We start from the raw sequence: 17,304 nt of genomic DNA, 5'->3' as shown, positions 1-17,304 counted from the left end.
CTGTTTTCTGGCACACATTCAGTAATCTACATAATGTACATGTAGTAATGGATTGGAATATGCATTTGGAGGATGAAAGGGGTACTCCAGGCTGAAAGTAATGCTGAAAGTTTCATCAAAATCTGATTACAAATATTAAACAAAGTTTAATTGAACTTTAAAGTTTAGCAATATTTTGTGAAAACTGTTTTTATGTACATACTGTCATGAATATGCAGAAGGTTGGCTGATGATGTCATGTCCCCACTTTCCATTTTTCTTTATTTATTACATTAAATCATAATTATTTCATGTAATCATAATTATTTCATATAATCATACGTGTTTATATATCTCACTTGTAACAAACCAGATGTAATGATTATAATACACATAAAATCAGTAGTCAAACCATTTTTTTAGACGCCCGTCCTAAACGGGACGTATTATGGTATCACGCTCGGTGTCCGTTCAATCTGTCCTTCCGTTAACTTTTCCTTGTAAACCCAATAACTTCAGTTTAACTTCACCTAGGCTCATATAATTTGGTGTGTATGATACTAGCATGGATCCCAGGAAGCCTAACGATTTTGAGGTCAAAAGGTCAAGGTCACAGGGAAAATATGAATTTTGACTTTCAAATGCTTGGAGTTCTGCAGGTAGACAGATTCTTTTCCTTTAGTGTGGGAGACGATTCTGGTGGCCACTTAGGCAGGTTTTCACTATATATAGGTGGCCACTAAGACTGGTAACTCTTTACTGTATATATTTGTCATTTATGCACTGGATACAATTTTCTCTGCAATTTCTTGTCTTCAACAGATGAAAGAGAGTTCCACAGAAAGCTGTGGAATACCTTGTCCCACCGACGCCTGCTCTGATACAAATAAATGCTGCAGTACCACCACAAAGCGCATCCCAGGAAATAGTAAGAGTGTCCCGGCCATGTCACAGCTGCAGATGGAAGTCAATGACCTGGAGGTTTGTATTGATTGACCTTTGACCCTTGAACTATACTCTATCCACTCCAATCACCCACCTGGCAGTGTGCATGATGCTTGATTAACATATACACTAGGAGAGTGTCACATGAAACAAATAGTCTGTCATTTTCACTGACAAATTTACTGTCACGTGGGAAGTGACTTTTTTTAATTATTTACTTACTGCTGCTTGACACCAAAAAAGAATACGTGAAACTGATAAATACATTTATTAAAAAGATTTAATCATATCTCTTCAATCTTTCTGATGTTCTCTTTTGATGGTTTTACAATAATTTGTACATGAAAATGTACATGGATAAAACAAAATACAACTTAACTTAACGGTAATCGTTGACTCTAGCCCCCATCGTCTCATCTGGCCTGACATGCATGCCCCACTCGGCCCTGGTGGTCGGTCCAGTTCCTGGCCTCCGCAGCTAGCGATGTCTCTTCCACTCGGCCTCGGCCTCCGCAGACTGTGTTGCCCCTTTGATGAGTAACCCCCAGATCAGAGATGTGGCTTCAACGAATTAGTGGACGAGATCGAGCCCCCAATGATGACATGAGTTTTGACGAAAACATGTCGGTGGAGAACCGGTGGCAGCTGGGGTCGTTATCTCGTCACCGACGTAGTCCCTTCAGTTATAACTTAGACTGCCTATACGAACGTCTGTAGTCTATTCTAGCTTAGGTGGTTCTCCTTGAATTATTGAAACTAACCTCCTAATATACCCTACCGTTACTAGGAATAACTGTAAAATTTCTATAACGTAATTCAAAGAATTTTTAAAGCAGATGAGTGCATAAAGCAACACATTCTTAATAACAAAAAGACTTCCTGTGCATCTGTACATCTACATTCTTCAATGCTAAAGCACAGTATTAACTATTAATGACACCTGTATGAAGATGCTTAGCTAGTACGAAATATGTCTAACACTTGAACAAAATATGACATCCACCTGATCTTGGACTCTAGGGGGGGGGGTATCAAACGTTCCCAACGCTTGCTTTTGAAACATTCAAAACATATGTACATATACAATTGTCTATAGGCCTACCATAAGCTGGACCAAGTAAATATTTTAAACACATGTCTGAACTCAACTGAAATACTCTATAATTAAATTTCTTTCCTGACAATATCCCCCACCTTAAGATGAAATTAAGGGAACCTGAATTACATCCGTTAAAGAAATTTACTTTCAAAGCATTGACTAAGCTTTCATAACACTATTTCCAAAAACACAAGTAATAATCGATTTTTATACCAGCATAACATATATGCCAAATGCATTATACAAAACCATTTCATATCAAATCATCTAAGCTTTTTAGTTTTGTAAAAGATCAATTTCAATTTCAGTTTCAAAATATCATTTAAATTCTGCAAAGCGCATTAGAATTTACAATCCTTTCTTACTTTGCTTTGTCATATAACTGTTTAAATTCAGTAATCTTTCCGAACACAACTTCTTTTAAAACAAAGTGCAGTGTTTGTTACCACTTTCATAGCATTGTATATTTCAATAAATGAAAGTACTTCATAATCCTTAAAACATTGCTTTATGTATGTAAAATCAGTATTCTTCTCAAAATCAGCATTTTTTTTTTAAACATTCAAGTAAATTAAAATTATTGCAATGCCATTCAGTTTTCAAAAATTCATATTTTTGTGTACATAAATTACTTCAAAAATGGTTACAAAGTTTCAACCGTTTCATGTTTAACATATTTGAATTCAACGTTATGTTCTTGCTTAATTCTATTTTTTTTTAAATAATCGATTAAAGAAACAAATTTTATATTTCAAACACAGTTACTGATTCGCAATATTTTCATTAAACGAATTTGAATAGCACTTGTACGAATACAGCATATTCTAACACATAAATATGTATTTTGTACAATGAAAGTGCCTGTTTTAGAATATCAATAACTCTTTAAGATTTTTTTTTGTTTAAGACTTCTTACGAACAAGCGACTCTTTCCGTTTTGTTTTCATTGCATACATATTTTATATAAAGTACAACAAAAATATAATTTTACAATCTTATTTCCTAACTTCCTAAACTAAATGACCTATAAGTTTCCCTATTCTAACTAAATTCACAGGTAAGCCCTACTAACGTAAATCCCTATTCTAATTTCTAATCGCGAATTGTAATTGAGTTGCGATTGTGATTAGCTTCGAAGATCCAAGGATACCTGGAATAAATGATAAAAAGATCATGAATATCTGCAAAATACTTATGCATCAAACAAAGCATTGTATACATATATATAAAAAAAATTGGCCTTATGGCTTCTTTTACACGACAGGAATATAGAAAATATTACTATTCATAAGTGCACAGATATTATATAAAATGTTTATTTTACGAAAACGAGCAGTGTATAATATTGTGTATAAGTATTTAATGTTTATGAAATATATTTTGAACCATATATCCGTAATTGTCAACATCCTAGTGAACTAAAGCTCTCTCACACCAGCTCATTTGATATAGACCCGGGATCAAACACGGTTATCTTGTTAAGGTGCCGGACATCTATCCAAAACCAGTCTGAACTATCCGGTTTCTTAACCAATACAATCGGATGCGCATAAGACGGATCCGAAGGCTCGACAACCCTTGACTTCAGCATTGACTCAACCTCGACAACTTGGGGTACTCTAGTGTAAGGGGGAGAACGAACAGGTCCATCACTTGTCAAATGAATTTTACATTCAGCCACTGAAGTTTTCTTGGGAACATCCGTGAATACATCCTGGTATTCACACAACAAATCTCGAACTTCATCCTTACAATCCTTATCTAGTCTTTCATCAACATGAACATGACTCACAAACTCCTTTTGTAATGAGCATGGCATATCAGGCGCATCTCCAATACACTCATCTATCATCTCTCCCTCTTCTTTATCCTTAACATTGAAAGTACCAACATCAAAACAGCTAGCAGCCACCTCTTCTTCCCTACGAACATATCGCCTGAGAAGATTGATATGATATGTCTTCCTCACACCATTGACGTCGACAACATAATCATAGTCAAACTTGGTACCAACAACCTTAAATGGTCCTTGCCATTCCACTAGTAACTTGTTATGAACAGTAGGTAAAAGTATCAAGACCTCATCACCAACAATCAACTTCCTTTTCTTCGCATTTCGATCATAATAACCTTTGTACCTCTTTGCGGAGGATTTCAAAGTGTCTTGCGCCAATTGCCAAGACTCGACCAACCGCTTCCTTAAGTCAATTACGTATTCATACTCGTTACCTAACTCTGCGTCAATACTCTCATTCGTCCATAATTCTCTCAAAATATCCATTGGACCTCTCACATGTCTACCATAGAGTAATTCAAATGGAGAAAACCCCAGGCTCGAACTGGGTGCTTCTCGCAGAGCAAACAACAAAGCAGGTAAGTACCTGTCCCACTGACGTGGCTCCTCAGAACAAAGACGCCTCAAAGCTGTCTTAATTACTCCATTGTACCTCTCTACAAGGCCATTACACATCGGATGGTATCTAGAGCTTGTTATTTGTTTGACTGATAACAACTGTGACACCTTCCTCATTAAATCAGATACAAATTGTGTACCTAAGTCTGACATTACTTCACAAGGAACACCTACCCTACTATACACAGTGACTAATGCCTCAGCTACATCTACAGTCGATATTGATTTCAATGGTATAGCTTCTACATATCTAGTCGCATAGTCTACTATCGTCAAGATGTGAGTATGTCCTCTTGCAGATGGAATGAATGGACCCATTAAATCTATCGCAATTCGTTGAAATGGGACGCCAACTATCGGTAACTTACCGAGAGTCGTTTTGGGGACTCTCCCTTTACTAACAGTCTTCTGACACACGTCACATGATCGGCAGAAATTGGCAACATCCTCATACATACTTGGCCAATAAAACTGGGCTTTAACCTTTGACAATGTATTGTTAATGCCGAGATGTCCACCAAACAATGAATCATGGGCAATTCGCATAATCTCAGACCTGTGTGTCTTTGGAACAACCACTAACTTGGGACCAACACCAACACTTGGATTTCTCATATCCCTTTCTTGTCGATAAAGACAATTCTTCTCTGACATGAACAAGAATCTCGATTTAGTCTCGATATCATTCACCTTGTTCCACAAAGGCTTAAGTGACAAATCATCCTTTTGCTCTCGCAAAAAGTCCTCCGACTTCACTTTTACTCCCGAGTCTCTTACTTTCAAATCTTGTTTAGGTTTAGATTGACTTTGCTTTTGTGCTCTAGTTTCAACAGCCATCGCCTCATCCACACATGAAGGCACATCATCCAAAACCTCATCCACTTTCGTAACAGACTCATCCATTTTGGAAACCCGAACATTATCTTCCGAACTCGACACAACTTCCGAACTTTGCATATCAACTTCGGATACCCGATCATCAACATCGGAACTATTCGCCTTTTGAACTATACTAGGCACCCATTGCAGGTCAGGATCCTTGGGCTCACGTGCCCCCTTCACATCATTGCCAATAATGACGTCACACAAACAATTGGGCATACACAAGGCATTGATTTCTCCAATGAAATAGGGACTATCTAGCATGATATTTGCCCTAGGAAAACGTCTCAGAGTACCATCTATCAGCCTAACTAACTGAATCACTCCCGTGAACTGATTGTCTAATACTAAACTCGTTCTCACTACACTTGTACTACTCCCAGAATCCTTCAGCACGGAAACAGGCTTGTTCTTGGGTAACAACCTACCCGAAACAACTGGCATATCATCAATCATTGCACCAACCTCATCGTATGCCATACCAAGCGTTTCAACACTCTCACTTTCTGACGGAACTGTAATCATTGGATTGCCTATGAGAACACATCCAGCTGAACTTTCAACAAATCCAGTGGATTTTGACTGACTACTAGCCCTATCGTCTGAACGCAAAGTTCCTATTGACATAAAATTCTCATTCCTATTCAAATGTAAACCCGAATTTTCTGACCTAACACTATCCAGTGGAGTGTCCTCCACACTCATAGCCTGAGCTGAATGAACTATGGGCTTCATTGGACAATTCCATTTCAAATGATTCGGACTACCACACATATAACACCCATTCTTTGTACCGCTATTACCATAGCTAGGTTTTGTGCTATTTTTCGTTGAACTAGCATACTTGGGCTTCCTATCTGCCTGTGGACCTAATACTGATTTAGTGTTATGGATCTGACTTAATTTCTGTTTCTGATTTTGATTCTGTCTTTGGTTCTGATTCTTAGGATTGAATTTATCATTTCTATGACCAATGAAAGTATGCAATCCATGCGCATGCACATATATCTCAGCACATTCAACCATCTCATGTAACTTCCCACAATTCCTTTCCTTCAAGAATCCAACTACCTCTCTGGGGCAACAATCCAAAAATTGCTCCCTAACAACCAAATCGACCAGGGAATCGTAATCACCAACACCAGACAAATCCAACCACTTATCAAAGTATCCTTTCATCCGAACAGCAAACTGTTTTGGGCGCTCTTCCCTATTTGGTCTTACCGACCTGAATTTCTTTCTATAACCATTCTCAGTAAGATGGAAATATTCCATAAGCTCACGCTTTACCCTATCATAATCGGTGCGATCAGTGCTATTCATTCTATTCACTACATCCAGCGATTTTCCAGTCAGATTTGAAATTAAATGCAAGCACCTAACTTGTTTTGGTACGTTCTGACTATCCATTAACAATTCAAACTTTGTTATGTAAGAATCAAAACTGTCAGTTGATTCGTCAAACTTTCCTACCTTCAACTTAATCCCACTGAACTCAAGAGGGCGTTCCTCTAATTTTGCCTGTTCAATTTTAATTTGGGCCAAGCGCAATTCATGAACTTCCTTTTCACGTTCTCGTTCACGTTCCATCGAATCTGTGACAAAACTACTCAATTCGCCACCACTAAGTCCCATCTCCCTACCTAAAGTAGAAAACTCCTTCATTTTCTCTATGCTAGCCATATTGAATGAATTCCAAAAACCTAGCAACCAGACTTGAATTGTGAAAGGCGTCCGCAAAACAAAGCAACAATAGCTTTAACCTGGCAACCAAATGCCGAACCCTAGTACAAGCACCGCACTAGAAATCGTATCTCCACGAGCATACAATTATTCAACCATGCGAACAACAAAGCCCACTTCACACATACAAATTCACAGTCTGTAACATACAATACTTGCTACCCTGCCAACGAGTTACCCGTAAGAATAGACAGTAATTATGTGAATTAAGAACAAACAGTTCTTCCCGACATATCCTTTATCCTAACGACCAACAGCCCACTATATACCATAGCATTAAAACAGGGCCTGCTTTCCCTAAATGCTGTTTACCCGGCCGAAAAAAGGTATGAAGTATATTTTCTCACTGAAAATTTCCCACAATAATTCATCGTACTATCCAAATGTAAATTCAAGCATAACAAGTATGATTAGTACCAAGGCTTCAATGCACACCTTGGGGAGAAATACTTTAAGAGCTATTACCAATAGACCATCAATAAAGTATCCACCACAGATTAATTTCTTTCCTAAATAATTTTGAATTATTTCAAGCAGCAGTGTCTCGGTGGGACCTCCAAATTGTCACGTGGGAAGTGACTTTTTTTAATTATTTACTTACTGCTGCTTGACACCAAAAAAGAATACGTGAAACTGATAAATACATTTATTAAAAAGATTTAATCATATCTCTTCAATCTTTCTGATGTTCTCTTTTGATGGTTTTACAATAATTTGTACATGAAAATGTACATGGATAAAACAAAATACAACTTAACTTAACGGTAATCGTTGACTCTAGCCCCCATCGTCTCATCTGGCCTGACATGCATGCCCCACTCGGCCCTGGTGGTCGGTCCAGTTCCTGGCCTCCGCAGCTAGCGATGTCTCTTCCACTCGGCCTCGGCCTCCGCAGACTGTGTTGCCCCTTTGATGAGTAACCCCCAGATCAGAGATGTGGCTTCAACGAATTAGTGGACGAGATCGAGCCCCCAATGATGACATGAGTTTTGACGAAAACATGTCGGTGGAGAACCGGTGGCAGCTGGGGTCGTTATCTCGTCACCGACGTAGTCCCTTCAGTTATAACTTAGACTGCCTATACGAACGTCTGTAGTCTATTCTAGCTTAGGTGGTTCTCCTTGAATTATTGAAACTAACCTCCTAATATACCCTACCGTTACTAGGAATAACTGTAAAATTTCTATAACGTAATTCAAAGAATTTTTAAAGCAGATGAGTGCATAAAGCAACACATTCTTAATAACAAAAAGACTTCCTGTGCATCTGTACATCTACATTCTTCAATGCTAAAGCACAGTATTAACTATTAATGACACCTGTATGAAGATGCTTAGCTAGTACGAAATATGTCTAACACTTGAACAAAATATGACATCCACCTGATCTTGGACTCTAGGGGGGGGGGTATCAAACGTTCCCAACGCTTGCTTTTGAAACATTCAAAACATATGTACATATACAATTGTCTATAGGCCTACCATAAGCTGGACCAAGTAAATATTTTAAACACATGTCTGAACTCAACTGAAATACTCTATAATTAAATTTCTTTCCTGACATTTACTCTTAGCCAATCAGATGTAAGGATGACAGTTAATAGTCAGGGAAAATTACCGGTTACCTGTTTCATGAAATGTGCTCTAGATGTGATGTGAATGAGAGGTCAAGTATGAAATATGGAGATCAAAATTGGTGCTTTGCTTGCAGTAGGGTATTATAAATCTTGGCAGTATGTGAACAGCTGCTGACTGAGGCAGATGAAAAGTTATAACTGAAAAGGGTCCCTTGGAATAATAGGGGTCACAAATAGGTTTACTTTGTGAATCAAGGACTGCTCGCTGTAATTGGTTGGCCAACAGACACCTCGAAATAAGTTATTTTGTTCTTGAAGGAGTTGGAAGCATTATGGACCTACATCCATGGAAACACCTTCATGCATTTTCACAAATGGATTCTAAATATGATTTAAAGAAAAGGAAAATCGTCTACAAAATATACATCTTTTGTCATTAAAGTAGAATCTAATTACTACAATGTAACTCATTAATTAACTTTGTTTTGTGCATATAATGAATTACATCCCATTTCCACAACAACTTTTATCAAGTTGTTACAATGAATTGTTTGCATTTCAGACAAATCAAATATTACATTTGTAATAAAATGACAAATGCTCCAGTTTTATAAGCATGAGGCATTATAAAAAAAATGGACATACTGTAATTATGCAATTATGCATTTTCTTGGCCTTTAATCATGAAATAAAAGCTCATTGTCACACCTTTGAAAGACAATTTTATTTGTACTTTGTTGGAATATGGCCAGAGGTAAGACAATGAAATTGAAACGACCCCCTTTACTGTTAAACATGAACTTTAATAGCCAAACGTGACCCGCAAGCATGAAATCTCATCAAAGCAACATTCCATAAATTGCAAAATCATTGCATGATATACTGCACTTGAAGAAGCTTCTGAGATATTTATCAATAATAAACAAAGCATGTGTCACATACAGCTATAGGAATGAAATGTTATGTTATAGACAGAGCTTGTACTTTCCTATGGTTAGCATGGTTTTTTAAAAGTGCAAATTGTTTTTAAAGGTATTAATTTTTTTTTTCAAATTTCAATTGCTTTTAACATCTAATGTATTACATGTAGGTCAAAGATTTTGAGTCACTTGGTGTTAGGATATTAAGGGTTAGTATTATTGGGATAAGGATACATGTACGTGTAGGTTATTGTACATGTACATACTGTATGCATGTAATGTTTCAATTCATTAAAACGATAAACAAAGAATAAGCATATTTAAAGCTTCATCTAGATGACAAACATATACATGTATGTAATATTTTTATGCATTTCCCATTCACCGTCCCATGCTGTCATGTGAAGTGACCTTTTTTGTTTGTTTGTTTATTACTGCTACTCGATGCTAAAGAATATGTTTCATACATTTTTATTCAGATTTAATGTGTAAATCTTGTCAATTCTGTTCTGTTTTGGTTTGTTTGGGTTTTTCAGATTTTGTATGTAGATAAAGATATCCATGATATATGAATATTGAAATAACTTTATATGTAAATGAAGTTGAACCTGTTCCATAAACCTGTCTGGCTGTGACACGTCCCAATCGGCCTTTGGCAGTCAGTTCAGTTCCTTGGTCTCCGCAGAAGGCGTTGCCCCTCAGAGAAGCGACATGGAGCCCCCAATTAGGACATGAATTGTAACAAATCATGCCGATTAAGAACCCGTGGCAGTTGGGCCCATTGCCTCGTCACCAACGATGTGGCTTCCTACTTTTACTGCCTACACAGAGATAAATGGTCTATTTTAGGTGGTCTTCTTCTTCTCTGGTCACTACATAATTCCTGTCTAGTGGAGGCTTTGGGGTTAAAAGACTTGGGGCTAAAAGACTATACCTTTGAAATATGGCATCCACCTGACTGGAAGCATGAGTGAATTTTACTCGAAACTTGTCTAATTAGATCTATTAAATTTATAATCTGACTCATTCACCTTTTATTTAGTTAAAGAATAAAAGAATCGTTCAAATATAAGATACACCTAGTTTTGTTTTTCAGAAGTCAAAGTGAATAAATAATAAGCTCTGATAATATGACTGACCAAAATTTGATGTTCAAAGAAAAAACTTCAAATAATTCAGGCCTACTTAAATTTGTACGTATTGGACAATTGGTTCCAGAAAAATGCATGATTTGCACAATTGATTTATACAATGTCATTTGCAAATTAAAGTAGACCATAGAGAGTATCCATAAAGAAGTAGATAAAAAAGAATTCAACTGATTTGAGATTAATATTTTTAAATTGTCTCATACATACATGTAAAGTGATATTTTGACTTCTCAAATGCAAATAATAGCACTGTTTCTAGAATAAATTTGCATAATTTAAATTTTACTTTGCCGGAAATAGATATATGTTATCTCCTTGGCTACAATAATTTATTTTACATTAAATCAAGATGAAAGCTATCTGAGGGGACATAATCATTTAATTACCATCATGATTAGCATGATTTGCATTTATGAATTAGAGAATAAAATGTAAATGAATATATAAACTTAGTATCTTATTGTGTTTTAAGTTTGAGCAGAGGTTAAAAAACACAAATACTATGATGTCATATGAGTTGTGAAGTAGAAAGATCTTCCAAAGTTCATAAGACCTTTATTTATCTGAGAATTTTGAGCAAAGTTCATTTCATCTTACTATATTTGTCCTATTTTATTGTTTGAGACTATATAACAGGTCAATGCCCTGGAATTTTGAAAGTCGTTTTTATAGAACTTTACATAATGTGATATCATAGAGCCTTGTATTAGCCCTGTTCTTTGGATTATTAACTCAGTGTCACTTTTGAAATATAACCTTCTTCATTTTCTCACTGTTTTATCTATATATAAAAAAACACAACCTTCATTTTCTCATTGTTTTATCTTTCACCACTTAAATATTAATGAGAGGTGATAAAGTAAAGAAATAAACATTGATGAATTCAATTAAAAATAAATGAGTTTGAATTTAAGCCAATGCATATTAAAATCATGTGTCCATAATAGATAGATAATTCAAGTCACTATCCAGAAATTAGAACTGTGTATATGGTTGTACTGCAGATGAACAGTCTTTGATTTTTAATCATTTTATTTTATAATAATTGGTCACAACCATGTTTGATATTGACTTTGTACCATGCACACACATTGAATAAGACTCTTGATGAGTTTTGAGCTGCAGTACGTTTGATACAAGATACACAGGAGACGGCTTCCTGTCCCTATATCCGCTATGTATCCCACACTCACCAGTTTGATTCTAGCACTTAAGCAGCTAGGAAAATCTTGTAGGAGAGGGGGATTGTAAAGTAAAGGCCTCTTGTGCCTTGTTGGTAAAAAGCCAAGTTTTCTCCTATAATAGTCTAGATGACACATGGTCCAGTTGAAAACTTAACCTCTTTCCTTCCTCCTCATTCTGAAGATGTAGGGAGCATTTCATCAACAGTCTTTTCATAGACTTTTCACAGATTTACTTGCTCACAGCCAATCACATGCTAGTATTTCTGTAGCTTATAACAGATGTTAAGATGACAAATGGTCCTGTTGAAAACTTGCCTCATCCTTTCCTCCTTGTTGACATGGGGAGCATTTCATGAAGATCTTGTTAGTGATTTTTATTGACTGCTGGAAGATACTGAAATCATAGGGCATTGCAAGAAACTTGCAATCAGTTCGGTGGATTCACAATATGGTGCGCCATCTATCGGTTGCAGCGGACAGGCCAACATTCCCAATGCACCATGGGTAAAAGTCGACATCTGTTGCACATACTGGTACTAAAGTGAATGCATGCATGCGATTATTCAGCGCTGGCCGATGTGGCTCGACTGGATATGCTGTTTACTCCGGTCCAGGAGATAGGAGAGAAATTTGCCCGCATATCTTTGCGAAAAATAAACCGGTTTTGGTGAATTCTTGCCAGACATGTATGGTTTTCATTTTTGAAGCACTAGCACTGTGCGCGATATCAACCCTAAAGTTAGAAATTTAGCCTGTTCGCTGTATCGATAGATGGCGCACCATATTAATACCCAAATTGCAATTAAATTTTGGTTAAAAATCAAATATCTTGTAATTTGCATTCAGTTGTTGGTCTACCTTGTGAAACACATTCAAATTGATTAAATAACATCTCGTCAAAACTGATATTGAAACAGAAATGTGCCATTGATTGCAAATTTGTTCTTGCAATAGCCCATTAGTGAGTGAAATCACTGACATTGAAACACAACATATATACAATGCATCTATCAACCCTAACAACAACTTGATTTGAAGAAATAGAGGAGAAGGCATGCAAGTTGGCAGGGAGCACAAAATTCATCAAAATCAGAAAGTCATGATTTGTCTTAAAAGTTTTTGTATTCACAACATAAGTGATAGGTGTGTGCAATTGAGAGTTTTCACCCTGTCACTAATTCTACTGTATGACTATAAAAGGGCTCCTGCAAATGATATTTATGGATAGAGCAGGGATATGCAACATCCCTGGATAGAGAGTAGTCTAGCAACTAGGGGTGTGTTCAATGTCGGTTTCCAAATTTAAACGGCAACATGAAACGTGATTGAAAACATGATTACAAGACGTGGATATAATGAAGAACAAAGGGTGTGTTCAATGTCCTCTTGTCACATGAAAGTAAACGTCTTTCAAATCACGATTCTGAGGAAAATTTAAACGTCGAAAAAGATGCGTTTTTAAACCTGATCAGTTCTAATTTTACGACCTGGAGCATCGCGAATGCGACATTGAACACAATTGAGTTTTGAAACGCCTTTAAATTTGCTATCGCAGTGGAAGCCTACACAAAACAGAACTGACCTCTCTTGTGATGGGTCATAAAGCTGCGGTTACGAAAGCGGGAAATTTTAGACGATCGACATAAATGGCTTTATATTTTCGACACTGAACAGTGCACCGCTGATCGTGTTTGTTTTCTAATCGAGTTTTCAATCATGATTCATGTTGCTGTTTAAATTTGAAAATGGACATTGAACACACCCTTAATATGACGTGGGTGGTGTTTCATAATAGGCTGTCTGATCAAAATCCTTCCTCATATAAAAAACATTTTAAAACAGGTGTCTGTCTGTCTTCAGGGGTTGGGGGCCTCCTAATATGAAGTGAATATTAAAGCAGATCATTTGGTGGAGGTGTGAATGACTGAGCAGGGAGGGAGGGGGATGAAATCCCCTTTTATTAAGTGCAAAGTAATTTACGAGTATATTAACGTTATAGTCGGGTGTCATTGGGGGAATTCCCTTGTTTATGCAATAATGGCCATTTCTTTTTACATATAAACTTGTATGAGCAATTGTCTATAACGAAAACCTGATTTTAGTGGCTACCAAAATTGTCTCCTATTTGTTCTTGAACCAGGTAAAGGGTCCATTCATTGGCCTAATAATAAACATGATTGACCAAGTATTGATCATGCATTTGCTTTTCTTATTTAATTTATTCTTATATTTTGTTTTAACAAAATACATGTACAAGTTCTTGTAATATTGTTCATTTGATTCTGTGAAAACATGACTCATCCTTCAAATGTCTTTTTATGCAACATAATTGCTGTACATGTACTGTACATGCTCTTCTTTGTAGTTCAAATCATCTTCAATAAACCTGAGTCGTTTTGATTATTTGTAAACCAGTATTCAACAGTAATACAGCGGTCAAACATTGATAGACGGGAAAAATCAATGCATTTTTAGATTTCTATTGTGAGACTGCATTTTGATGTTGTTTCTGACAAAATGAAAAACAATGCGCATAGACGACGTATAAAGGCAAGGCTGATTTCCATTCACAAATTCAGGTTTGAATGTATCCAAGGAATTAAATCTTGAGGATAGATTATTAACAAGAGCAGATGAGTAAGACTCAAATTGGGATGAAAATAAACTTTATTGGGGAATTTAAGTAAAAAACTTTTTGGGAATTTCTATGACTATAATTCAAGTTAAGTACTTGCCAACTTTAGCGTACTGTCCATTGTTATATGTGTATGGGATGCTAACACTTTGCACTACACATGAAATTGTACTTTGTACTAGCCCTTGACTTCATCTTGGAGGAGCCCTGGTTTAGTGGTTCTGATTCTTGCCTTGTAAACAGAGAGTTGTGTGTTCGAATCCCACCGGGCTGACGTCCTTCGGCAAGACGTTAATCCACACTTTGCCTCTCTCGACCCAGGTGCTACATGTAAATGGGTACCCAGTAGGATGGGAAAGTCATTGTAGCTTGTCCAGTACTGTGTGCGCCTCACGGGCGACTGACTGGAAACTCCCCAGGGAGTAGAAGATGTGCATACATTGTGTAGGGGAATGACTGATTGATTCAGATGAAACGGAGTAATAATATATCTGTAAAGCGCTCAGACACATCGTTCAGAATTATTATTAAAGTGCTACATAAAAGCAGATTATTATTTTTGTTATTATTATCGATGGAACACTCATTTTAAAATCGATTCGACTCGGGTTTGATAAAAAATATTGACAACAAAAAACTCTTCCATTACATGTACATGTTTAATTTATGTTTATTTCATTTGCACTATTTTTTTCTCATTTCCTTCCCATTTTTTGCTTGTCATTAGAACGTTCCTTTAAGGCAGTCCTCTGATGTGGAAGAACAGGTCAGTTGAGTTGTCCCTTTAAACATTGGACAGATGCACACACCTTCCCTTTTGCTTCCTTTCTCATCTTCATCTATATATATATCAGTGTGTCTCATCTTGCATCCCAGTATTAACATATTTTATTAAGTTAGTGTTGTGTTTGTAGACAAGACTACATGTTATCTAGCATGGCACAGACTAGACTGGACATACAGGTGTTAATAATCTTCTCAACTAATTGTTTCATAGTTTGCTGTGCAAACCCTTTCCTTTGTTTGAAGAAAGTGGTCTGGTTATACATTGTATGGATCCTGACTGGGACTTGTGCATAGTGCTAGTCTTGAGTCTCAATCCTAAGACCCTCATGTTGATTAAAGTTGTCAGCTTAGGATTTAGTATTATCTGCAGACTTCAGCGATGCCATGCTCCTGTACAACTGCACCACATGCACAAGAATGTTTCCCAGAGATGGGTGTTTCTTTAAACATAATAATCAAGAGGCTTATATGTTTGGAGTGGTAGTAAGCTTAAACCATGGTTTCAAATTATGGTTTAAGGTACATGTGATGCCAATTGTGATTTTTGTTAATCTACTATGTTCCTTATTACTGAACAGTGAGGTTGGGTCTCACAATCTTGTAGGCCTACCTACATGGCAGGGCAAAGAGAAAGAAAGCTGAAATCATTCCCTGGTTATTTTGAGCAAAAAATGCAATGCTAAAGGATAAGTTTTTTCTTTTAATAAAGACTTGCCACTATGTAAATATGTAGTAGTTTTGCTGTCATAAATAAATTCATCTTTATTGGAAACAGCTTGTCCCTGTAAAAGCCCCTGTGAATTGTACTATTCTTTAATAGGGTATGTTCAATGTCCATTTCAAAATTTAAACAACAGCATGAATCATTAATACAAATCAGCGGTGCATCGTCACCGTCAAAAGTTTAAAGCTGATTATATGTCCATTGTTAACCTATCACATCAAAGCTGAAATCTGGCGCTCACTTTTCAAAGTTCTTTGTTGCATTTCATTGCATTTGCAATGCTGAAGGTTGTAAAATCAAAGCTGATCATCTTTCAAATTACACCTTTTTCGATATATAAATTTTCCTCCGAATGAAGATCTGAAAGATGTCAACTTCTACGACTGGGAGTGGGTATTTTTAACGCACCTTTGGTTCCTCCATATATCTGATTGTGTTTTATTTTGCGATTCATGTTGCTGTTTAAATTTGAAAATCAACATTGAACATACCCCTTATTTGGGCCAATGCATTTACTTTTACATAATTTGTGTTCAATTGTAGTAGTTTGTACAGTATGTTAGCACATTTGTTAAGAAATTTAGGTTCCCTATGGGGTATTTAACATGTATACATAGATCTTGAAAAGATCGCCTTCACATTACATGGTCAAATTTGTATTTGTTGTGATAATTCAAGAAATTATCTATTGATTTTGTATTTATTACAGAGAATCTGTATTTAACTTATTAGATTTGAGTGGTGAGGTGCTACTGGGGGATCAGTACTTGAAAAATATGTACATTTTAGATATGTTGTTGGAGCTTTTTAGGGGATACACTGACTGTTTGTACATATGTGTAGCTTTACTGTTCAGTCGTTACTGATACTGAATTGTAAAAAAAAAGAAAAATTACACCAAATGTGTATAAAAGTGTCTGTTCTTGTACATGTCATGTTATCAATGTATTTGTATCATAATCTTAAAGTGACTAAATTGATGAAACAATCAATTATTACCGTCAAGGGCTATTTCAAATCCATGGCTTTAGATACCCTATTGATTGACCTCATCAAGTGTCCCTTTCAGGTCATGTATCAAAATCATACCAGTTGAATTAATGACAGCCTTTCAGCCTGCAATGAGTACTTCTGACTTTATCATGGTGCATAATCTAGTTTTTGGTAAGTCCTTTATTTATTTATTTTTTATTTATTTATTTATTTATTTTTATTTTATTTTTTTCTGGGGGGGGGGGGTGGGCTAAAGGAAATGAACCCAACCTGA

The 17,304-nt window shown here is 36.3% G+C and overlaps 2 protein-coding genes across 6 annotated transcripts in view; one reads left to right on the top strand and one right to left on the bottom strand.

Moving 5' to 3' along the window:
* LOC129258700 (proton-coupled zinc antiporter SLC30A1-like) overlaps window positions 1–1,220 on the top strand; it is a 33,403-nt gene extending 32,183 nt beyond the window's left edge. Inside the window, exon 7 of the mRNA XM_064098833.1 lies at window positions 802–1,220. Coding sequence (XP_063954903.1) covers window positions 802–975 — 174 coding nt within the window. The 3' untranslated portion in view covers window positions 976–1,220. The remainder of the gene's footprint in view (window positions 1–801) is intronic.
* On the bottom strand, window positions 1,187–11,146 carry LOC129282954 (uncharacterized). Of its 5 annotated transcripts, none has more exons than XM_064098828.1 (2): window positions 4,162–11,146; window positions 1,187–3,173 (listed from the first exon to the last, which is right to left on the bottom strand). In XM_064098828.1, exons 1-2 carry the CDS (start codon window positions 6,999–7,001, stop codon window positions 3,116–3,118), a joined length of 2,898 nt encoding a protein of 965 aa, XP_063954898.1. In that variant the 5' UTR covers window positions 7,002–11,146; the 3' UTR covers window positions 1,187–3,115. The 5 variants fall into 5 exon arrangements, with proteins under 5 accessions (XP_063954898.1, XP_063954899.1, XP_063954900.1 ...); XM_064098829.1 differs by having other exon boundaries at window positions 4,253–11,146; XM_064098830.1 differs by having other exon boundaries at window positions 4,405–11,146.
* Window positions 11,147–17,304: the final 6,158 nt, after the last annotated feature.

This window comes from Lytechinus pictus, chromosome 4 (genome assembly GCF_037042905.1).
Source record: "Lytechinus pictus isolate F3 Inbred chromosome 4, Lp3.0, whole genome shotgun sequence".
Classification (NCBI taxonomy): Eukaryota; Metazoa; Echinodermata; class Echinoidea; order Temnopleuroida; family Toxopneustidae; genus Lytechinus; species Lytechinus pictus.
The sequence above is the reverse complement of the archived record's forward strand: the minus strand, read 5'-3'. Positions and strand labels throughout refer to the sequence as shown.